The 25,102-nt window shown below is 44.9% G+C and overlaps 1 protein-coding gene across 4 annotated transcripts in view; it reads right to left on the reverse strand.

The window, feature by feature from the left end:
* The window catches only part of ACE (angiotensin I converting enzyme), an 80,212-nt gene that overhangs the window by 34,025 nt on the left and 21,085 nt on the right, over window positions 1-25,102 (reverse strand). For 3 of the 4 annotated variants that reach the window (XR_006416400.1, XM_044447265.1, XM_044447262.1), the window contains exons 4-19: window positions 22,544-22,687; window positions 21,802-21,993; window positions 18,939-19,036; window positions 18,029-18,201; window positions 16,891-17,114; window positions 16,090-16,234; window positions 15,384-15,482; window positions 14,690-14,812; window positions 12,129-12,340; window positions 10,867-11,003; window positions 7,194-7,352; window positions 5,511-5,598; window positions 4,566-4,709; window positions 4,169-4,360; window positions 3,076-3,173; window positions 1,772-1,944 (exon numbers count right to left, since the gene is read on the reverse strand). Coding sequence is in view for 3 of the 4 variants with exons in the window: in XM_044447265.1 (XP_044303200.1) it covers window positions 1,772-1,944; window positions 3,076-3,173; window positions 4,169-4,360; window positions 4,566-4,709; window positions 5,511-5,598; window positions 7,194-7,352; window positions 10,867-11,003; window positions 12,129-12,340; window positions 14,690-14,812; window positions 15,384-15,482; window positions 16,090-16,234; window positions 16,891-17,114; window positions 18,029-18,201; window positions 18,939-19,036; window positions 21,802-21,993; window positions 22,544-22,687 (2,401 nt within the window). In the remaining variant the exon portion in view is untranslated. Of the gene's footprint in view, window positions 1-1,771; window positions 1,945-3,075; window positions 3,174-4,168; window positions 4,361-4,565; window positions 4,710-5,510; window positions 5,599-7,193; window positions 7,353-10,866; window positions 11,004-12,128; window positions 12,341-14,689; window positions 14,813-15,383; window positions 15,483-16,089; window positions 16,241-16,890; window positions 17,115-18,028; window positions 18,202-18,938; window positions 19,037-21,801; window positions 21,994-22,543; window positions 22,688-25,102 lie in introns of all 4 variants that reach the window. The other variant, XM_044447264.1, reaches the window with a different exon arrangement.

Genomic DNA, 25,102 nt, shown 5'->3' on the forward strand with positions numbered 1-25,102 from the left:
GGTCATCTGGAATTTTGCAGTGTGTTGCTAATTGAACAGTTTGTAAAGGCCTTCAATAAATAAGTAAATGATATGCTGATGACATGCAGCCCTATCTCTCCTTTTCATCTTCAGCAGATGAGGCTGTGGATGTACTTGAACTGGTGCTTGGTCTCAACAATTGGCTAGATGAGGGTTAACAAGCCAAAGCTCAATCCAGACAAGACTGAGGAGCTGTTGGTGAGTGGTTCATTTGAGTGTATGGTGGGTGTTTAACCTGTTTTAGATGGGGTCGTACTCTTTTCGAAGGCACAAATTTGTAGCTTAGGGGTGCTCCTTGAGCCATCTTTGTCACTTAAGGCCCAGGTGGCTTCAGTGGCTCAGGTGCCTTCTTTGGTTAGGTGCCCAGCTATAGCCCTATCTGGACAGAGATAGCCTGCTATCAGTGATCTATGCTTTGGTAATCTCTAATAGAGATTACTGCAATACACTCTACATGGGGCTGCCCTCAAAGACTGCTCAGAAGCTGCAGCTTGTGCAGAATGAAGCAGAAGGGCCTTTTTAGTGGTGTCCCCCCTCCCATTATGGAACAAGCTCCCAACTGAGCCCTCCCTGCTGCCAACTTTGCTATCTTTTCAGTGCCAGGTAAAGACTGTCCCCTATTCAGGGCATTTAATTAGTGACTGAGGCCTGCTGCTTGTTAGACAGGATATAATAGGGTATTTCCTCAATGTATATATTTTTCTATTTTAATTTTTGTATTGCTATCTTTTATGATGTTTTAGTATGCTTTAATGGTGTATTTTAGATTTTTTAATGTGTTGCTGTGACCTTTGGCTGTTGGGTGGTACAGATATTAAATAAAGAAAATACATACATACATACATACATACATACATGTTTGTCTCTAGTTGTGCCATATTTTTTTTGTCATGACTTTAAACTCTAAGTCACCACAATGGAAGTATTTTAATTTGGCGTTTATGCTTTACACATCTTGGTCTATAAATGAACCCCTACCTGTGGGCAGCTGCTTGTGCACAGGGGCTACATGCAAATGGGTGTTTGCATCAGCAGACTGTCACATGCAACTTGCAGTATTGGGGGGTGAGGCTAGTGTGGCAACAGGATGCCAAGGGCCATGCCAAGAGCAGCTCCTGCTTCCTGTTGTCATTGCCATACACACGAGTAAGAGCTAGCGCTCGAGATAGTTGGCATTTGAAAAAACAAACAAACTCATCAGCTTTTGTGGCAACCTGTGCACAACAATGGCTTGGATCAGAGGTATCCCACATATACAGTGCTGAAGCCACACTGAGAACTACAACCAGGTTCCCCAAAGCTGTGTAATGATGACAGAAAGAGAAAAGGCCATCCCTGTGACACTGGCTGCACGTGGAACACTGCATGGGGTGGGGGGCATGCATGCCACCTCCAGCAAAAATGTGATGTGGATTAATGGTGGGAGTGGGGAGTGGCTTTGTGAACCTACAGAGTGGTGCAGAGCAGGTCCCATAATTCCCCCACAGGAAGGTCTGAGGCATGAGGCGCTGCACCATACCTCTAGGAAGAGAGAAGGCAGAATGTCAGCAAGTCAAAAGGAGGCAGCCCAGGGGGCATTTTGTATAGCTCCAGCACAAACAGCCTCTCTGAAATGTGGCTAGAGGGGGGAAGAGCAAACCTGTCCATTTAGGGATGTACCGGTGGGTTCCTTCTGGCCAAAGGCGGCAGAGCCCAGGTGAGCTATTAGACTGAAGACACCACTTTCTAAAGCTCTTCTCCACCTGCCCACCTGAAGTCCCTGCGGTTGTAGAAGTCCCAGGCGGAGGCGTGGCACACCACTTCTCTTCCATCGGCTGGCTTCTCCAGCATGGACTTCTCCCAGAACTCAGGTGGCATAGGAATCAGGCCCAGTGATTGGAAGAAACTGTCAGACTGCTCAAACATCTTCTTTGGGGTCCATCCCTGTGGAGAGGGTGGTAAATGTACAAAGGAAACAAAACTAAAAGCCTAGAGCAGGGCTGGCTACAGACCGTGAACACCACGAGAGAAGAATGAACTCATCATGGCTTCTGGCTTGCCAATGCCTATAGGAGAAGCAGCAAAAAACATTACACACCAAGCAAAAATAGGCATGGCATATTTAGCATGGAGAGAACCGCCGGACAGCACAGGGCCACTGCAACCAAGGGCGGAGAACTGCCAGTCCATAGGTCAGATCAACCTGGCAGCATGTTTGGAATTGGTCTGCGGCTTCCTCTCCTCAGCCAAGCCACATATGAAAACTGGGCTTGCCAAAAAAAAGCGGTCCCATACACATGAATGGGAGCATTTATTCTGAGCTTTACTGCCACTCAGATTGGCTTCAGTGGGAACCGAAAGGGAGAGAGGGAAGAAAGGAGGAGGGGTAAAGAGAGAATAGATGGCCCAGCACCACTTCTGGCCTTGTTCCCTCTGGCATCGGTCCTACTGCCCCTCCTCCTGAGGGAGTTCTCCTAAGGGAACAGGACCTTGAAGGTTTTAAAACCTCCATTCCTATGCTAAATATGATATATTCTAAAACGCCATCCTGATTATACCATCCATACAAATACAATGCAAAAATCTGAAAAGAAGCATTCTTGCTGGCTGCCCTGCCTCTGTGGGATCTCCTTTCCATGAAGACTTTCCAAAGTCTGAATATTTTTGGAAACTGCCACAAGACCTCATTTGGCTAGCTTTAAGGGTTGCAATTAAGCACACTTGGGATAACTTTAATTTTAGTATGTTTTCATTACTGTTGTGACTGTATTGCTGCTCTGACCAAGTCCTTAGAAAAACAAAAGCAGTATTTAACTAGATCCATCTGGAATCTTTCTCAATAGCCCAAACCCACAGGATACAAGGCTAGATGAGGCAGAAAGAGACTCTGCCCATGTTTTGGAGCGTCCTCCTGGGTAGCTGAAACTTCAGCAATAAAGGAGAGGGAAAAAAATCCGTTGCTACACCTTCAGCAAAGCAGAAGAGATCCATGGATTTATTCCCTGGGGGAGTTTTGAAGGAGGAAAATAGTTTAGTCCCCACAAGAAAATATTAGTAATAATAATTAAATCAAACCTGGCGTTTCATGGCTGGTGTAGCATCCACTTTAGCAGCGTTAGGGAAGGGCATAACAAGGTCAAAAATGTTTGCCCATGACTGTGCCCACATGTTTCCTAGGAAAAAGAAAATTGAGCCAATGAGTGGGAAGGGGCAAATTAGGAAAGAGAGAACTCCGGCAGCAAGTAAAATCACAAGATCCAGTAAAACTTTCGGAGGAAAGAACATCTGTCTGTTTCAACAAGAGTTGAAATTGATGGGAACACTTGGTCAATGATGTTGTTCCTGGTAAACCTATAAAGGCCTTTTCACTTCGGAAGTGGGCACATTTGCTGCATGCCACTAACACTTCTTCCAAGGATGTTGGCAGCATGAAGGAGTTTCATGGAGCAATCCGAGTACTATATTTTGTACCTGGGAAAATGTAACAATGTGGTATCTCAAAGAATGCACACCGTGCTATTGCAGCTACAACACAGAAAGTGCTTCTGTGGTTGTTACAGGCAATCCTGAATATGCATTATCATGTTATGGGCAAGACAACAGATTCTTCCCTCCTCTTTGCAGACAGTCATTCTTGTTTTGATTTTGAAAGTTATGTGGAGATGGGCAGACTCACTTGCTCAAGATGAAAAGAAGAGACAGAGCCACATGTCATCAGCAGATATGTAAAACTCCAGATGTTTCTACTCCTCTTGTGGCTCCTTCAAGAGCACTTGTAGGTAGCAGCTAAAGAGAATTTAACAGCTGCTGCACAACTCCTGAAGAGCTATTAATGCAACTTGCACAACCTGATAACCTTCTGATGTGGTTGGAGTACAACTCTCATCACCCCAGCATGTCCAGTGAAGGGCACCTGCTGGTGAAGGCAGTATCAATTCCTCATTGCCTATCTCTGTGGTGATATTGACAGATGACTGAATAATATCAAACTGCACTTTTCAGTTCTATTACTGGCAGTTTGTAGAGGTGTCTGTTTTCTTCAGGTATGGTTTATGAAAGGAATACTAATCATGCAGCAGGTCTCCAAATCTCAAAGAAAATGAATTGCCCTAGAGTTTCCCAGGATGCCCAATGACTCAGGAGACTGGTTTGGTGTGGAAAGGCTTACCTAACAAGTGAGCTGGAATGGGGCCCCTGAGATTGATGTGGTCTTTGCCATACTTCTTGTAGAGAGCCCGACGCACATAGGCATGTAAATGGAAATACAGTTCTTGAAGCTGATTCCAAATGTTCTCCAGATCAACTTCAAAATTTGGCATTTCATACAGAGATCTCCAGAAAGCACCATTGTCTGCATGACCTGTACATGTGCAGGAGAGAAGAGCAGCCTCGTTTACTGCGAGCCACTGAGAGGTCTTCATGCTACGCAGCACAGTGCACAAATCATCGTCATTGCTAGTGATGCCCTGCACCAGATGCTGTGCCTTGACTCTTAAAATCACCTTTTCCTCATTACAGCCCGCTATCAGCTTTGTTGGAGCACCATAATTACGAAGCAAGCTTACCGTTCAGTCTGGCAGCCTTATTGCTCAGTTGTACATATTTTGTGTAGAGGCTTCGAATTTTCACCCCTGAAGCATCCCGCCAGCCTTTCCAGGTGCGAAGGAGCTCATCATAGTCTCTTGATTGGGCCATGGTGTCTGTAAGTTCTAATCAAGGTATCAGCACAAGCAGGGATTATATGCACATCTGGGCACGCCATCTCCACCTTGGCTAAAATGGCCTGTTTCCTTGTCCTGTGCACCCACCTTCCCTGCCCTGTTGCTCTCCAAATGTCTTGAACTAAATGACAACTTCTACCACTTCCAGGCAGCGGAAAGTGAGAACTAGGGTGGAGATGGCTGTTCTGCACTATGCAAGCTCAGCTCCTGCCACATTCTCTCCATTCTTGAAATAAACACTGTACCTATTTGTGCCTGTGGATCCATCTCCCTCTCTGAAAATCCTCTCAAAGCCCACTTGTTCTACAAAGATATTTCCCTAGTATGTCTCTTAGCCCTTGTTACTCCTTACCAAATCCCATCTGTCTTACTGAGGCTGCACTCAGGCAGTTCATGGGGCCAAACATGTACTTGCCATTAAGTTTCCCAACTATTTCTGAGTCTTCTCCTGTATCTGCTTGACTTAATATCAAAACATTCTGAGTGCACCAAACTATCTGAAAGCCAGAAAACACTTTCTCATTTACTCCAAATCCCATTTATGTGCAAATTAGTTGTACTTCCTCTTTTGTGAGGGAAAAGACACCTAGAAAAGCCCTGCCTTATTTACTAGGACTAAGTCTTGGTAAGTCTTACTTACCAACACTTCTTTTGCTAACACAGTTATTTTGCAAGCCCAAATCTTCACATTTTAATTATAAACATCTCCAGTGTGCTTTATGGACAAAGGAAGAGGGGGTGAGAGAATATTATTCCTACCAGCTTTACAATATCATTGCTAGGACTTACCAGGATCCAATGCCTTGCAATCTTTCTCGTCACTGCAGAATTTGGCTACACTGTAAATTGTCTCCATTTCTGAGAGGATCTGATTATACTGAAAGAAAAAGGATTTTTCTATTCAGAAAGTACATCAAGGTCTCTTTAAAAGGTTAAACTTGGCATAATGAACTATGCTCAGAACACAACTGGTAACCAGGGCACATCTGGTAAGAAAGGTGGAGTTCTGCCAATTCCAAACCAGGATCTGTCTTCTGGACCATCTGTAGTTTCCAAACAACCTTCAAAAGCAGCTCCTCTGGGAATATATTCAGGTTTCCAAGAAATGGACCATCAAGGCAATATCCTTATTACCAGGGAGAATTGCTGGCCAGGCTGGCCAGGGCCAATGGGAGCTGTAGTCCAAAGAATACCAGGGGGAGATTTACACTAAAGTCCATTCCATTTATCAAGGAGCACGGTTGCAGTATTTATGAATTGCATTTATCCTACTTAGAGCACATGGTGCTGTCTCCACAGTGTTGAAAATGTGATCTTGTATCACTTGCAAATACAATTCCAGGATAAGTAGAAGGAGCTGGAAAGATTACGTGCAAGAAAATGGCCCTTAAAATTTATTTCTTTGGGTTTATACCCATGATGCATAGAGCATGGGTCATCAAATTATGGCCTGGGGGCCGGATCCCCCAGCCTCGTGCGCCTGCCTCGTGGCATGTGCCCTCCCCTTCCTTGCTTCACCTCCCCTTGCCGTGTGCATGTGCCCCACCCATCTCAGCACACATGTGTGCCTGCACCCCCCCCCCCACACACACACTGGCCCGCGCGCACTGCCAGCACCACCTTTCTGGCCCACGCCCGGCACCTTTCAACTGGCCCCCTGGTGAAAAAGTTTGAGGACCCCTGCCATAGAGATTTGTAAAAAATTAATTCACAGCTCCATCCCAAAAGCCAAAGCAAACCTGCCTCTCCCCATGCTGACTTTTGCAGGAGTAAGTGCCACTAAGAGCAATGTTATTTATTTCTGAATAGACATGTACGTCAGGGCATTTTCAGCTAGTTGTTTCTTCAAGCCACTCACCTGATTTTTGCAAAGAATAACTAGCTGAAAAGGCCCCAGTTACATATCTACTCAGATTACATTGTCTTCAACGGCACTTCCTCCTTGCAGTCTCTTTCCCATGCTGCTTTGCGCAGGAGAAAGCGCCACTGAAAGCAATGTGATTTACTTCTGAATAGACATGTCTATCACAGCATTTTCAATTAGTTGTTCCTTTCAGCTGCTGAAGCCAAATCCCACCCCCTTCCCCGCTGCCCCAAATAGTTTAGCATATACTTGAATCTATACTATGGAAAAAACACAGCATATAAAAAGTTGTGCTTTAACTGACTAGTTATATCCTGAATAAATCCAGGGTATAATGGCAGGATAATACAAAGAAGCTGGTTTAGGATGTGTGTCATGTTACATGCCAGTGAGTCAGGCATTACTGTGCTAGTGCAGATCCCTGTGATGTAGAAGAGTTGTTGTAAAAATCCCAAATCAAAGTTAACAGAACAAATTCAGTAAACAGAAAAGATGTTAAGTCTAAATACAAAGTACTCTGTTCTAACAACTCCATAATTTTTGAACCCCCCCAAATTCAGTATGGCATCATAAATGATGTAAGGGCTTGGTTACCCCTTCAATCTCACCTCCTTCAGCTCCTGTTCAGGCAGGGCCGCCCGCTCTATGTCACTCAGTTTCTTCAGGATACGCTTTATGCTGGGGTCCCTGAAATCAGTGAAATCATATTTCCGAGCCTGGTGGCCATAGTGTAGGGTATGGTTTGCCATTTCCAAGTTCTTTTCTAACTGTAAGGAAAAGGGAAGGATGTTTAGCCCTGTAAGGAGGGGAAAACACCAACTCCAGCACATCCAACTGGTGACATGCATCAGAAATGCCAATCACACAACACATATAACACATTATTTTGGGCAAGCATTACCACCCCTTCCATAATCCATAATCCATCAAAAGTAACAAAACAGTGGCTTAAAGTAATTAGCAAATTTCAGCCATTAATAGGAGCCCTAAGAAGAACTTACCATGCATCCAGTAAATGCTTTACTTTTGGAAATCAATCTACACACTGTTCCACACATACTATAACACACATACTAGCTATGGTGCAGATTTAGTGCACAGGTGGGGTTAACCAAGAAAGTGCAGTTGGAACATAAGGCAGTCAATAAGACTCTGTTAATTGTCTAATTGTGTAGATGAACAGCTGCCCTACCTCTACTGACAGAGCACCCGATACTACCAAGACCTTGTTGCACCCTGTGGAAATGGAGGGATGGGGCTATTTTCCCAATAACATCCATGAAACCTTTTAATAGCAGTAGCAGCAGAATCTAAGGTTTGCAGGGTGGACACAGGAAAGGTTATAGCAGAACAGAATCATAGAATAGTGGAGTTGGAAGGGACTAGAAGGCTAGAGGGTCCAACAACCTGCTCAGTGCAGGACTGTAAGTTAAACATCCCTTTTAATGGCGGTCCACTTGCATCTTGAATGCCCATAGGATGCAAAAGCCCTTAGGTTCCTGGTTCCATTGATGTACTGCTCTAACAATCAGTAAGTTCTTCTAGATGTTCAGCCAGAATTTGGCTTCCTGTAACTTGTGCCTGTTATTCCGTTCCCTACACTTTGGGAAGACTGAGAAGAGATGCTGAGCTTCCTCCTTGTACACAAGCAGTGCTATCATATCTCGCCTCAGTCTTCTCTTCTCAAGGCTAAACATGCCCAGTTCTTTCAATCTGTCCTCATAGGGATGCATTGAATAGAGGAGAACTAGTAAGTTACATGATTTGGAAGTGATATTTCTATTACTGCAAACTAAAATGGCATTTGCCCTTTGTGGAGCCTATCACATTGTTGCCTTACATTCAGCCTGTGATCTATGACAATTCCAAAATCCTGCTCACTTGCAGTATTGTTGAATCAAGTGTGCTCCATTATGGATTGATACAGAAATTGGCATCTATCCCTATTGGATTTCATTCTGTTGCTTTCATCTCAGCACTCTAATCAAGATGACTTTGAATCTTGTTTCTGTCTTTTCTGTCTTGGTTCTCCTCCTCACTCATGCAGCATGAAGACAACAGCCTTTTGAATTGGTGGGGAAAGTGTCACCTTTCCTTCCACAGTCTGCTTGTTGTTTTCACTGAGTCCAGAGTCCAAAGTTGCATAGTAGCACCACTGTCACGTGGCTTTATCAGCATGTATCAAACTCTGCTGAAAATTGTCCTGTCAATTGTTGCTGGGCAATAGCACCTGTGCCCTGGGCCATCATGGGCAGCAAGGCCCTGAGTAAAGGAACAATGTGGTGGCGGTGCTGGTGCTGGTGGGGAGTTACAAGTCTGTTACAAACAGACCTGCTTGGTTTGTGAGAAGCAGGTAGGGCAGGTTAGGACAGGGACTCTAGGCTAGTTATTGGTCAGGGTGGGTGACTGCTGACCAAATCCATCCTGTTCAATTCCTAGCCTAGGCTACTGGTAAGTATTTCCCTCCTTTGCAAGGAGCAGAGAGGTTTGACAGGACTGAACAGGTCAGCTCCTGGGAGACTGCAGTTTGCAGAAAGGGGCTCTTTTCCTCCTTGTCAGTGTTATCATCCCCTGGTTTCTTTGGGGGAGGATCAGGTGTCCTCAGTAGCCCCCTAGGTTTGCAAGTGTTCCCCTGCTGCTAGGACTGGGGCAACCTCCAAAACTGGAAGGGATTCTCACTGACAAGAGGGAGGGCTCAGTCTGACATGTGTCAGCCTAATGACAAACTTAGCCCTCCATTTTCATAGTGTGATTTCAAAGGGCATTTCAATTTCTCTCTTGCCAGGACAGTGTACAGCTATCTAGACAAAGTGTGTGCCTGCCCAAAATGAACATTGTAGCATTTTGCAAGTACCACTTTGCAATGAGTATGATCGTGGGAGTAGGAGGGACCCTTAGAAGCAGAATCATAGAAACATAGAAACAGAGCAAGTCAGAAGGGATATCCTGGGTCATCTAGTCTGACCCCCCGCTCCAGCCAGCTCTGCTCATGATATGCCTATCATATGCATGCCCAGCCTATCATTGAACACCCTCACTGATGGGGCCTCAACCACCTCCTGTGGAAGCCCATTCCATACCCTCGGGGTCCTAACTGTCAGGAAGTTCTTCCTGGCATCCAAACTGAACCTTGGTTCACTGAGCATCCTGCCCTCCTCCGCAGGGAAAACAGGTCTCTACCCACCTCTGTGTGACACCCCCTCACATACCTGTATGTCACCAACAGATCCCCTCAGAGTCTCCTCTTCTCCATGCTGAAAAGACCCAGTTCCCTCAGTCTCACCTCATCTAGGATTTTGTGGGGTGGCCTGCCCTCACTTTTCCAGACCCATCTCAGGTTTGCATGACACAACAACCCACCTTCATGACTCATAATGCCATGTGAACCCAGTCCAAGTTATTTTGAAATACGTTGCTTTTCTTGTAACTGGAGTAAAATAGCTGCAGTTGAAATAAAGGTACAAGGACCTTTGTGATCTCTGCTGCATCAGAAATCCCTGGATTAACTGGTGTTTTGCTCCCCCTGCCACAGCACTCCCTGCCCCTTTGAATCTTTCTGCCTAAATCTTCCTGAAATCATAGAAGCTCAGTGTGGCTTGAGACATTGCACAATTCTCTCCTGAAATCAAGCAAAAGGTTAGCTTGTTTGGTATTAAATTTAAATTCTAGTAATTTTCTCTAATTTTGCCAGTGTAAATTTGCATGTCCAGATTTCTCCATTTTTTTGTCCTCTAGGCCTGATCTCTAGATCTTTTCAGTCCCTGGTACTGGCCCTGTGCCTTCATTGCTATATTTTTGAAGCATCATGATTATTGTATCTAATATTGTCTGATCTGCCAGCTGTTGTGAGTACTATTATCAGGCCAATAAGCAGGATATAAGTATTTGAAAGGAATTAATCCTACAATCCACATACAGTAAATGGAGTGTGGATACCATACAAAATTCCAACCAAGTTCCTGGAGCCAGCTGATATTCTTAAGTGGATTTCTTATTCTCATACACATAGCTGTTTTATACCCACTACACTGCTGGAATATTGGAGAATGCAGGCACACAAAAGTGACCATATCTCACAGAGCAGCTGCATTCCACATTTAGGCTTGCCCTAAATCAGGTTGCATGGGGAACTGCCAGTCTAGAAGCACCCTACATCTGAAGGCTATGGTAAACTCGAACCCAGGAGAAGCTTCCCGGTCCCTTCAGTGTGCCACTCCAACTACTCTGCTTGTGCCCTTCACTGAGTCCCTGATGGTGTAGGGACACTGCTGGTTCTCCTACCATTATCTGTTTGTTATGGTCTGTGATATTGATGTTGTATGTCCAAGAAGCCTCTGTGTAAGCATTCCACACCACTTCAGCTGTGCTGTTGTACTCTGCCAAGAAAGTTTCAGCCATTGCTTCATCAGTTATCTTATCTGGAAGAACAGAGTAGGGGTGGGGAGAGAAATTCATTGGAATAGGTTTGGAAATGAACCTGCTTCCCTTCCTTGTTCCATCAGGTCCAGCATGGAGACTCCTAATACCTCTTTCCTAAGAAGAGAGGTAACCAGGTGTGAGCTACATGGCAGTGTCAAGACTCTGTAGTTATTAAAAAGTGAAGACAAAGCATCCTGAACTTGTTCAGAGGCTCCTTTATTTTTACTTTTATCTTTCCAGTACAAGAGCCTGTTATTCAAAGTATGTTCCAGGGCTGAGCCCTGGTAACTCCATTGACCCACCCAAGTTCATTTCTGTCTCCTAGCATTCCTGCCCCCTTAAAGAGAAATGTTAAGAGGATTCAGCAGAGAAGTGCTAAGTAGGCACTGGCTGAACTGGCCTTTGTTCTCTGGGAGGTTACAATGAAGTGAAGATTTGGATTTTAGAATCTTGGTCAGCCAGTCCCCTTGAGGCAGCACTAAAGACCTTTCAATTTATCTGTTGCATCAGACACATGGAACTCCAAGGGGGAAGAGACAGCTGCCGTCATAATACATTCAAGAGCTACACCCAGCCCTACAGTAGAAATCAACTACTAGTGTCTTCTTCCAGCAGAATCTCACCCATTGCATCTACTGCCTCCTCCCTACCAGCTGGCAGCCCAGAAACAAAACAGCAAGTATTTGAAGAAAAAAACCTGTGGCTTGCCAATCCTCAAAGGGAAACCTGGAAGGGAAAATCACAACCTCCCACCTTCAGGTGTCCTCAGTGGTCTTGTGGCAAGCTAGTTGATGGTCAGGATTTTACCCTCGATTTGTCTCACAGCAGAACCATGCAACAGCCATTCCACAGTATTCTGATTACCTCAGCCTTTTGATTCCAAGTCATATGCCCCATGTGTCATCCTCTTTAGAGAAGGGACCACTTCCATTCCTACGTCCTGTTGTAAAGTACAAACTGAGCATCCCCTCTGGATTATAACTACCATGTTTCGATGGCAATGGCATGTAGAGAGGTAGCATTTCCTCCTCTTTGGAGACTTATTTCTAAAGCCTTATTCCTATACCCAGTCTACTCTCCTCCCATGGACCTCCCTCCATAATTTTCTGCCTTGAAAACTTTACCAAGGCCTTCTGGATAGCCCTCTGGGATGGGGGGACGCCACTCAAAGTCTGGCCAGCCCAGTGTTTCATTGGCTTGCATGTTCTTCTCTTGCAACCATGCAGTAAGAGGATGGAAATATTCCAGCAATGCTGTAGCATCCATCTTATTTGTCCCAGTCAATTCCTGGAGAATATCCTGCCAGGGTCGTGAAGATCCAGCTCTCAATGTCTTACTACAGTGAAACAGACAGAGAGAGAAAGGCACAGTGATGTAGACATAGTTACTCATGTTGATACTCACTGCGGAAGTTCCACAAGTCCCTCTTTCTCCATTTTTCACCCAGTGTGTACATCCCAGCACACGGTGGGCTTGGAGAGGATCATTTTCACTATTTTCTGCTCAGCACATTTGTCAAAGCAGTCAACAGCCAGGCAATGGAACCAGGGTCAGCAGCAACAGTCAGCATCCTTGAGCAGCCTATCGGATTCCACTGCTCCTTTTACATTCTTTTTCTGACTCGTACTCTGAGTGGCTGGGTCTAGCTTCCCTTGTAATTTATCCACAATGCCTTCAACACAGCATGGCACTAAGGCATTGTCGGAAATTAGACGTCAGCTTCAGACACTGGTGTTGTTTGTAGCACTGTTGCCATTGCCCATCACCACTACCAGATGAGCCCACCAACATAAGGGAGGGTCCACCAGAAGGAGCCCAAGGCTCCTCAAACCTATAGCTGGCCCAGAAAAGTTGTTCAACTTATGTGTCTGCATAGAATAGCATTCCTGCTCAAGTCACTTCACAGCTATACTGATGACAGCATACTCTGAAACTCCAGATGACAGCACTCAATTTTTCATGTACCTGTTGAAGGATAAGACCAGTTGATGCAGAAACCCATACTGGAGAATCCACCCATTAGGAACCCATTCTTCCTAATCCTAGAACACCATTTTCTGAAGCTGAGCACCCAAGTACCTACCACTGCTACCTCAAACTATCATCCCAGAAGAACAGCATGGTTGATGTTATCAAAAACCACCAAGAGATCAAAGAGAATCAACGGAGTTATACTTGCTTGACTCTCTCCCACCAGAAGACAACATACAGGGTAACCAAGCTATTTTTATGCCAAAACCTAGTCTGAAATCCAACTGATTAGATGCAGATAATCAGTCTTAACCAAGAATATCTGGAACTGCTTTGCAGCTACCCACTCTCTCCTTTCCCACCTTACCCAGGAAAGGAGTATTGGCCACTGGTCTAAACTTATTAAGGTTCAGGGAGGGTTTCTTCAGGAGTAGACTCACCACCACCTTTTGTCAGGCAGCCTGGAATCACTCCCTCTCACAAGGAGGCATTAATCACCTTCCTGGCCCAACTGGCTGTTCCTTCCCTATTAGGTTTGATAAGCCAAGAAAGTCAAGGATCCAACATAGGAATGGCTGCATAAATCTGTCCAAGCACCTTGTCAGTCTCCTCAAGGTATACCAACTGAAACTAATGCAAGAAAACTGGGTATACTCTGGATACCATACTTTATTTAATCCCTCTAATGTTGGAGTCCTGCTGGATGCAAGTTATTTTATTCTATAAGTGTCAAGCCAGTGTATTACAGTAGGCCTCAGCTGGGTTGACAGTGTCTTAAGGGTCAGCATGTAACAGGACCCAGAGGATCCTGAAAAGCTCAGCTGGGCAGCACACAGAAGGTTCAGTAGGCTCAAGATATTGTTTCTTTGCCACTCTTACTGCCTCTGAGTATATGTAATCAAGGGTACACACCAGTGTCTGCATCTGCTCCAGGTTTTTCTCCATTTGCACTTAAATGCTCTCCTCTTTTGCGTCACTGCTCTCATCTCTGGCATATACCACAAAGCACTACAGATTCTACTCTGGAGAGAGTGTTCAGCAGCTATCACTTTACTTGCCTGGGTTATTTCTGTAGTCCACTTACCAACATTAAAGACAAAATGACAGAAATACAAAGGAGAAATTCTGAATCCTACCCATTTCCCTAGGGAATGTTCAGCTAGGTTCACAGGACCTAACTAACTTCCCTCACTAGCAGAAGCACCAGTTCTTCCACTTAAATTGAGCCTGATGTTGTTACTTACATTAGACCTTGGAATTTTTAGCAGTTATTTAACATACTCTGAACCTGTGATTATCTTTTTAACTGAACATGAGAGGAAATGCCCCTGAAGTTGGCAGAGCAAGAAAAGATTTGTAATTCCTTTGCTCCCTAAAAACCCCAACACAGTTCATAGGCAGACCCTCACAGCTGGAGAGATCTCAGATGCTTGCAGAGCGGAAAGTCTGCTGTAAAACTGAATTTCAGCAGGTGATGATGATTTATTCTGATGAAGTAATCAAACCACCATCTCCATGCCTGGTTGAGCAAACTAAGTTCGGAAACAGGTGATGGGGCAATAATATGCTGGGAGAGCACCATGAGGTCCTGAGTCACCCCACACAAGTTGCCCTCAGCCTGAATGTTGGCCTTCCGCCAGAAGCAGCATCAGCCACTCTATTTTCTTTTTGGTATAAGTCAGCCCTGTGCAACCTTCCCTTTTCCCTCTTTCACCTGAGCTTCAGTCCAGCTTCTTTTGATTGGTAGATGTCACAGGTATGAAGAGAACCACTGTGGTTGGCAGCTTGGCAAAGGGCCTTGTGGAACTGGAATTGTAGAATGAAGCTTACAAAGTACCTGCCAGAAACACAAACATTTATCCCGCAGGATCCCATCAATCATTTGGCAGGAAAAAAGAACACACATCCTATACCACAAGGTGCTATGAAGTAACTACTCTCCTCTGAGGGATCTCAATGGTTCACCAAGATTTCTTTACTTTCAAACTTTGGATTTCCCCAATCAATTTACAAATCCCTGTAACTGTACCAACTATATCCCTGAAGCCTAGAAGATGTGGATTATGGGACGTCAAGCAGGATCTGCTATGTGTAAAATGGTGAAAGCCTTGGAGATATGGTCAACTAATTCATGGTTCATAGGGAGTATTTCATTTCTGGATCTGAATTTTTTTCAGGAATCTGGGGCTTCAGGCCTACACACTGTCTTGTACCATTTCATATCTGTTTGTCAGAGGCTTTAGTTATTTCAGTCCTGCAGAACATAGCTATGTTGCCCACATCCCATGGATAATCGAGGCATAAATAACACTCTCCCAAGCACTGCAAAAAACACTTCATTTCCTAGTTACACACCTCCCAAAGCTCCCCTACATTGTTGCATACCTGACTGCTCCAGCTTTCAGTACCTGATATAAGGTGTGTTCCCAGGTATGTGATATTTAGCACCAGGGTCAAAGTTTGTTTCAGTTCTTGGAATAGGAGGACAAATCCCTTGGTATTTTGTTCTGGAAAAATGTCAGCCATGTGGACAGAAAAGAAATGATTCGCATTAGCATGAGTCTCCAAAGATAAAGAAAACTCCAGCTCTGGTCTCAAATGTCATGTTGATCATATAGATGCTGCCAGAAGCAGTTCCCTTATATCCAGTTCCCCCTCCTTCCCCTGTTACATGCCACAACACTGAATAGGGAGAGGATGAATTGTGTGATTTAAGCAGAGAGCAAAGAGAACTCATGCAGGCAAAAAGAGAACGAAAAGGAATTCATATGACGTAATGACTAAACTGAATGTTAGTCACTATTCATCCAATGCATACCTGGTTATATATGTGTTTATTTACTCCCTCAAAATTTAGCCGCCACCCCTCCACAACACACACACATATAGTTTTTGTGTCCTTTTTCTCACACACAGATCACCTGAACACACATAGCTGCGGAGAAGATTTATGGGTCCCCAATCAAACCTCCAAGTTATGAAATGCTGTCCTATCGCTTTGCAGAGCCCCTCCCTTCACATGGAGTTTAGCTGCTTGGCAGAGCTGCTTCCTTTGCTCATTCATCCGGGCAGCCTCCACTCACACCATGCTTCCATTGCTGAGAAAACCTTTACCTCAAGTACCACCAGTCATAATTGTAGCGATTTGGAGGGGTGCGCCCACTGAAAACATTCCATCGCCACTGATCTATCAGGTAGCCAAAGGGCAGGAAGGCAATCTTCTCCAAGGCCATTTTAAAGAGGAAATTGATATCACTCTCTGCATGGAATAGATGGAAGCAAAAAAAAAAAAAAAAAGGGGGGGGGGGGGGGGGGGGGGAGGGAAAGAAGAAAAGAAGGAACTGGTAGGCAGAGCATCATAAGAGAAGCCTGCCTAGCTGGAGCTGTTTGAAAGCATGTTCAAGAGCACTGGTGATGAAGAACTGGAATAAGAATTGACCTCCCATCTATGTAGCTGAACCTTCTGCTGAGAATCACCACACTGATGTTGTGCCAGAACAAAGCAGCTGCTAGTGAACAGCTGGTGAAAATATGTGCAAATTATCAAACCCCTTATGGAAAGGAAATCGCAACAAGAGTCACACAGCTGGCTAACCATATAGAAACTCTTTTCCATCCTAAAGTAAGTCATCCTCTGGGTTGACCCAAGGAGAACAGGTGTATAAACTGGATGCTGGATGGGGGCCTAACAAACGGTAGGCAAATTCTATAATTTAATAATTCTTTTCCCTTCCACAGCTAGGAAATCCTGGAAAGAAATAATCATGGTTCTTTGTTCTTGAGACAACTGATCCACCTAGGCATTTGATGCTTCATAAATCTTTCATCCCCATTGGCTGCTCCACCCATTCACCACTGTTTTCCTTAGCACCTGCTGAAATTGCCTGCATTGCCACCCACAGTCCTAATCTGTACCTCTATCCTCAGTGACTTGGCTGAGCAACCCAATCTTCTTGAGGTGAACTGGGGTGGAGACAGACAAGCTCATCACATCCCCAATTGCTTCATGGAATCCAGGGTTGGCCCCACTGCGGAATGTGAGTGGTTGGTCTTTATATTGCAGGTAGTATTCAACATGCCCCATCTCATGATGCACTGTGAAGAGCTGTTCCATGGTGATAGTTGTGCACTGCTTTATCCTAGAGAATAGGGAATGAAGAAGAGAGGTTGCAACAGCCATTACATGCATCAATTGTGCTGGCAGGGCAACTGCTTGGCTGACTGGAAGGTGAATTCCTTCTGCATCTTCTCCTTGCTTACTTATGGAAGATGAGCAGATAGCCCTCAAGGGGGCTGAAAAGAAAACCCTCTTGTTAAAACAGAAGTTAATCACTCCTAGCAGGAACACTGCTGACAACAGCTCTGTCATGAGCTCAAGGACTTCTAATGTTCCCACCATTCTTGCAAGAGTACAGATCCAAAGTGGGGAAGGAGCAGTCCTACATATAAATTTTTAAACAAATCTATATACACTGAATGGACATGGACAATTATTTCAGGCATGGACAAGCTGTGGTCCACAGTCCAACTCCCTCAGCCCAATTTCAAAAGCTGTGTGAAAGCAATCAGTCTGGAGCTTCTCCTAGTAGCCCACTGGGCATGAAGAAAGGAAGAGAAAGAACATGGATTAGCAGAGAGTGCAAAGGGTTCCTCCAGCCCCACCCACCCCAACAGGTTATTCCCGAGGGAATGCATGGCAAGGAGATTCCTCACTCACTACCTCTTCCTTGCTTGCTTCTGAGAACCATTGTAAACAGTTCATAGGAACCTGTTCACTTCCATTACTAAGAGAAGCAGCAAATTTTCCACTTAAATTAAACTGGGTGCTGCAAGTAACATTCAAGCTTGGATTTTTTTTCAAGCATTTATTTGAAGTACTGATTCCTCAACTCTGAGTTTTTATTGTTTTTTTTCCCACTGATGATGCAATCTTCCCTTAAGTTGCTAGACACAGAGGATAGGTATACATCCTTTCCTCCCATTCCAAGAGTCTATGTGGACAAGCTCTGTGGCTCCTTTTCCTGGGCAGAGCCATGCCATCTGCAGTATGCACCTGAAGTCCTTGCGGTTGTAGAAGTCCCAGGCAGAGGCGTGGCATACTACCTCGCGCCCATCAGTTGGCTTCTCCAGCATGGACTTCTCCCAGAACTCAGGTGGCATTCCAAGCAGGCCAAGTGAGGTGAAGAACTCCTCCGCCACCCGGAACATGTGTGTTACGTTCCAATTCTAAGAAATGCAAGGAAAGGCCTGGTTACTGCATTAGGTAGTGTCAGTGTGTTGACAAACCACTTACATTTTCTTATAATGGATAGTACGCATTTGGTGTTTAAGTTTTAGAGATAGCAGTGTCAAGGTGAGACAGAGGAGAAGCAAAGCTGACTAGAAGGAACTACCTGAAAGGAACAAAATTCCTATGCAAAGATATAGCTGTGCTACAGGATGGAGATAGTTGTGGCATTTGTACTCATGAATGGAAGGAAAGACTGCATCTTCAACATTGTTGTTGAAGCCAAATATGTACATTGTTTCAACCTTTCCCACATTGCAAACTACATCTACCTGCAGATCTTTATGTATGCAAGCTTAACATGAGAATGAGACATTAGAGAGCAGAAACCGAAGCCAAACTCATTTGCTCACCATACAGGGATAAAAAACATGTACAACATAGAAAGACATATTAAAAGAGCGTCATGGAGAGTTGTTGTTCATGCAGGTTGATCTGTAACTGATTTATCTTCTCCTTGATGCTGTTGGGCAAATCAGTACTTACATGTTACCCAAACATTTCTTCAGAGAACAGCTTAGCACCTTACTACAAGGGAGGCAGGAATGCCAACAAAAGTGCTGTTTCAAGATGCACATGCTTTCATCCTCATTTCTTATTGTCTAACTGCTACTGCACTCCAGGCAACAAGACAAGCAGAAGAAAATGTATGCAAGTGTTACATGGATGCCCTTACTTGGCCCTTCATGGCATTGGTGACATCAAGGCTGTGCTTGTTTGGGAAAGGGACCATCATATCATAAACGTTGTTCCACTGCTGAGCCCACATGTTACCTGCAAGGGACAAAACAGTGCAGCTTATGTGTATATAAATGACATTGGGGCTGGACCAATTACCACAGGGAATAATAGCACAAGATCTCTAGAAAAATATCTTCTGCCATTTTCTATATTTGGGACAGAAGAAGTATCTGTCTTTTTATTCTGATTGCTGGCTCAGAATAAAAGTTGTGGATTCCACTGAATAAGGGCCAAACTTGACATACCATTAATTGCAAGGATACAGTGAACTTACACAGCTTTTGCTCCATCAAGAGCAGCTGCAAAGGCACCTGAACACTCTTGGACCCATTGGAAGTGGGCAGATGATGTTCACCTCTTCGTTAAAACTAAATCATCTCTCTGAAGCTCACATAGAACCCATCCCTGGCATCAGCTTCCCACAGGAGGAACTACAGTTCTTTCCCTACACACACACTGGACATTCCAGATATCTCCATTGCTGACTTCCTTTCTTCTAACCCAGGTAAGGGTTGAGAGCCTGGGAGGTGTGGAGCAGGAAAACAAGAGGACAACAGGGGGCAGGTTTCAGGCCTATGGCAGCCATTGAAGATACCACTTCAACACAGGGAACTTGCAGGGAACAGGATGGGGTGTTTGTTTGAAAAGGCAGCGCTATTCTATTTCAGATGATACTCTGTTTCTTAAATCTTTCCCATTGTGCCATGTTGCTTCTAAAAGTTGCTAACCTCACACTGTTTTACTTTGACTGGGGAAAATAAGCAGTTCTGTCATCCCCATGAAACACACTGGATAACTGTGTTGACTTGATTTGGCTCAAAGGGTTGTTGTAAGGATAAAGCAAAACTGATTGCTCTGGAACCTGCTACAAATCATTGTAAAGTAAAACTAAATAAATTGCTTTTCTGCCATGGGAAATATTTGTATACTTAGTGAGCCTCTCCACTTCTGCAACTAGAAGCTTGGGGAGGTGGCAGAAACTGCTTTGAGTTTATGAGCCTTTTAGCAGACTGTGTATCTATACAGTGGTACCTTGGCTCACAAATGCCTTGGTTCACGAACAAATCGGGTCACAAACAAAAATTTCTGAAAAATTTTGACTTGGGTCGCGAACACCACTTTGGGCGGTGACCAAGATCGCAGCCATCTCCCCACCTCCCTGAGTGGGGAGATGGCCACGATCCCAGTTGTTTTCGCACAGGGAAGATGTGCCTGATCAGAGGCAAGCTGCTGCAGGAAAGGCATGCGGAATCTCGGCCATCTCCCCCGCGGCTCTGCTTTGCTGCTCCTGTCTTTCCTGCAGCGGCGTGCCTCTAATCACGAACGGAACTTCGATCGCGGCCATCTCCACCCCCCACCCCCCGAGTGGGGAGATGGCCACAATTCCAGTTGCTTTCATACAGGGAAGGCAGGCATGATCAGATGCGCGCTGCTGCAGGAAAGACGGGAGCAGCAAAACAGAGCCATGGGGGAGATGGCTGAGATTCTACCTGTCTTTCCTGCAGGAGCGCACCTCTGATCAGGCACGCCTTCCCTGCGTGAATGGAACTGCGATCGTGCCCATCTCTCCCTCCTCCAGGGCACCCGAGATCACGCCCGTCTCTCCCCCCCAACCCCCCAGCGCGCTGGGATGACAGGCACCTGCAGGGATGACCGGCGCAAGCTTGGTTGTGCTGGGGAGGGAGGTGGCGGGGAGATGGCTGCACTTGTGTTTGGGGCTGGTGGGGGAGATAGCCACGATCTTTGTTGTCACTTTGCTTCACATTTTTCTGATTTAAAAAATGGTTACAGAATGGATTAACCTTATTTACATTGAACCTTATGGGGAAATTTAACTTGGCTCACGACCAATTTGGGTCATGACCAGAGTCCTGGAATGGATTAAGTTTGTGAGCCAAGGTACCACTGTACTTTCAAGTTTTTCACCTCAAACACCAGGATCTTACTTTTCAAAAAGACTGATAAAAGAAACTCTCTAAGGTAAGGATGAGCATTAAATGGTGGTCTGTGTATTTCTGCAGCCCCACCCCAAACAAATCACTGCAGCCAAACTGTTAATAAATGGTAGTGGTGCATCAGTATTTTTTAAAAGCTGCTTCAAAGAGGAATGGGAAAATGCAGGAGATCTGGCACCTTTTTGTCACCAAAACCCCTCTCCCTCCAATAAAATGCCTATACATTAAAATATCATCTAATGAACATTATAAAAAACTGCATCTGTAGTAGTAAAAAGGTTTAAATCCAGCTTCCAAATAGAAGGGTCAAAAATAGCATGGTTCCAATGTAATGGATTCTTCTCCCGGATCTCCCAGATTTTCCACTCAGGAGCAACATGGGCAGCTCACCTCTGCCTTAAAACAAGGCACATGTTTAAACTAGAGATGCCCTCCCTGGATAACTTGTTTCCAAGTAAAAAGTAGCTTTTTGCCATCCCTGAATTGTTCCTGGTGATTTGGTAGCGGATGCAAAATGTGGATGACAGTAAGTTCTGACGCTGGGAAATTGGCCCCGGGATATTCCGAAGTTGCCCACTTCTGCTCTAAAGTCTTCACTAGACAGAGATACTAACTTTTGTGACTGAATTCACGTAGGAAATGTCTCCATTTGTAGTTTGGAAGGGCAGCCATCAAAGCAGCAAATAAGTGCCCACAGTTTCAGGTACCACAGCTCCAAGCATCTCTACTTTTTTCAGCTTGCACAGAGCATGGAAGGACACCAGTCAATCATTCAGTAAGAAAGGAGTTGTTCTGATCCATCCTAGCAGGACCTCTATTCCTTCCTCTTTATTTTCACCTTACCCAATAAGTGAGCTGGAATGGGGCCTTTCAGGTTGATGTATTTGGAGCCGTACTGCTCATACAGTTTCCTCCGGACAAAAGCATGCAGATTTAGGTAGAGTGGCTCCAGCTGATGATAGAGTCCTTCCAGATCATCCTCGAAAGTTGGTGAATCATACCAGGAACGCCAGTACGCCCCAGTATCCTCGAAGCCTGGGTGCAAAGTGAGCACAAAATGCACTGAAAGCCTTATTCATAACCTCAGCATGATTAAGATTCTTTTGTCTCCTGGGCCTTCCTGCCATATTTTTCATGTATTTGAGTATTTTCATGTATTTTAATGTCTTGCCCTGCTCTGAAGGTCCAGGATAGGTGGCTGAAAACTGAAGGCTGTCATCTACAAATAGTTCCATTGGGGCATTACGGATTGCAAAAGGAAGATAGCCTCAGCATCTCAACCTCCCAAATATTTTCATACTAGGATAGCAAAGGCATTGAGATTGCATATACTACGGACAGGATGATGACATCACAGGACTAAGACAGGTGTCAAACATAGACCTAAACATGAATTAAGGTCCACAGAAATGGTATACAATATATAGAAGGTGGAAGTATGCCTTTAAAGTCTCACATTTCTGAATTGTTTTTTAAACAACCTTCTTACCTAAGCTAAAAAGCATCAGACGTTACGAAGCAAATTTTCAGTCCATTTAGTTGTCTATCCCCACTTCCAACCCCAATCCACATTGCAGCATCTCACCATCCATCCTGTAGGCCTCATTGCTTAGTGAAACGAATGCTTCATATTTGGGCCTCAGAGGATTGCCAGCTGAATTGTGCCACCCTTCCCAGGCATAGAGAAGTTTTCCGTAACTGCGCGAGGTGGCCATGATGTCTGTGATCTCTGAAAAGCGGATGTAGGAAAACACAAGCACACGGTCATAGAATCATAGGGTTGAAAAAGGACCCAAAGATTTATTAAAATCTAACGCCCAAATTATAACAATGACATTTACAGATCAATTCCTCCATAGATCTAGTCACATACATGGCACTTGGCATGATGCATCATACTACAAGAGGATGCATGGTACCTTGTAGCAGAAAGCTTGATAAGGAAGACCACAGATTAACCTTAATGGGAAGAAAGACTTTTCTTCAGACCAAACAATACTGATGTACAAGTTCCATTGCCCCATTTCTTACTTCCCCCACCTCTTAGACAAAAGCATTTGTTCAGTCTCTGGACGTCTTCACTAGAAAAATTCACGCTAGATCCCACCTTAGTATTTTATTTCACCGGTGCCAATACCCTTTTGGTTCCAGGCACTGCTCCATCTATATAGTACTATCCAGTTCGGTGTACCATCCATCCTATAAATCCTTCATCAACTATGCAGCCTGTATCCTCACTTCAAAACCTCTTTGCTTTGTGGCATCTTTATCACCAAAGTTAGGTTGCCTATTTACTTATTAACTCTAAAACATTAAAATTTACCTATTAACTTAAAAAATATGTATCCTTGATTCTAACCAACAGAAATGACTTAGTGGAAAAAATGAAAGTTATGGGAACTTTGCAGAAAGGTGATTGTGTCATACTTGAATTCTTCACTGTAAAAAAGCAAAAGCTTAGTGTAGTCAGATGCATTCCCTGGATTTTAGAAATGCAATGTTCATAAACTCAGAACAATGGTAAGTCCCATGGCAAGCAACTCTACTGAAAAAATGAGTCCAATGATTTTTTAAAGAGCTTTCTAAAAGCACAATTACATTAAAAAAAAAAAAGGTAGACGACAGAAGGAGGTAATTGGCTTCACAAAAATCTTAGAGATGATCTGAAAACAAAAAAGGACATGTATAAGAAGTAGAAAGAAGGCCATACTATAAAGGAAGAGTATGGGCAGGCAGTACAGAAGTTCAGGGATGGCATCAAGAAGGCTAAAACTGAAAACAAGATGAGGTTAACAAGGGTTGTTAAAAGCAACAAAAAGACTTCTTCAGATGCATGCATCTGAAGGAGAAAAAAAGAGGCTCAGCCAACTGGATGAGGATGGCAAAATGATAACAGATGGAAAAGAAAAGTCAGAAGTGCTCAATTCCTCCTTTGGCTCAGTCTTCTGAAACAGTGCCTATCACCTGCCTGGCACAGATGAAGTTCAAGCTGAAGGGGCAGGATTGTAGCTCAAGACTGATCAGCAAATGATCAAGGAACATCTAATTACTTTGACGTAAATGTCAAAGTGTCTCTACTTGGTGTTGGGCGACCGAGACAGATTGGGGATTCTGTTGGTGTACCGTGCACCCTTCTGCCCAACAGTCCCCCTACCTGAGCTGACGGAGACTGTCTTGGACCTGGTGTTGAGGACCCCCAGGATGTTGGTCCTGGGGGACTTCAATCTCCATGCCGAGACTGATCTGACCGGGGCGGCTCAGGACTTCATGGCCTCCATGGCGGACATGGGGCTGTCTCAACATGTCATCGGCCCGACCCATGAACGTGGACAGACTCAGGACCTGGTTTTCTCGACGGGGCAGGAACAGGGTGGTCTGAGGGTGAGGAATTTATGTTTGACTCCCCTGTCATGGTCAGATCACTTCCTGGTGAGGTTTGTGCTCGAGAGCAACCTCTGTAAGGGTGCGGACCTGACTGTGTGGGTCTGCCCCCGGATCCGGATGGATCCGGAAGGATTCCTGAAGGCCCTGGGGGAGTTTCCGGCTGACAAGACGGGTGCTCCTGTCGAGGCTCTGGTCGAACTGTGGAACGGGGAGATGACCAGGGCTGTAGACACAATCGCTCCTAAGCACCCTCTCCCACCGGGCAGAGCCCGCTCTTCCCCTTGGTATACTCCTGAATTGAGGGCAATGAAGCAGGTTGGGAGATGGCTAGAGTGTAGGTGGAGGAAATCACTGGATGAATCTGACTGAACACACTTGAGAGCCCACTATCAGGCCTATGCTGTGGCGGTGAGGGTGGTGAAAAAGAGATTTTTTTCCACTTCCATTGCCTCCTCACAATGCCATCTGGCGGAGCTTTTTCGAGTGGTGCAGGGCCTGGTTCATCCAGGTCCGAAAGAAGACCTGGTTCCTCCCTCAAAGGCCCGCTGTGACGACTTTGCCAGGCATTTCAGGGAGAAAATCGTTCAGATTCGTCACGAGCTGGATTCCACTATTGATTCAAAGGTTTTAAGGGAGACGCCAATGCCACCGTCTGGTCCAGAATTATTGGATGAATTTCAGTTATTGCGGCCCGATAATGTGGACAAGGTGCTTGGACGAGTACGTCCCACCACTTGCCTATTGGACCCTTGCCCGTCTT

Source organism: Varanus komodoensis, unplaced genomic scaffold (genome assembly GCF_004798865.1).
Source record: "Varanus komodoensis strain SLA01 unplaced genomic scaffold, ASM479886v1 scaffold51, whole genome shotgun sequence".
Lineage (NCBI taxonomy): Eukaryota > Metazoa > Chordata > Lepidosauria > Squamata > Varanidae > Varanus > Varanus komodoensis.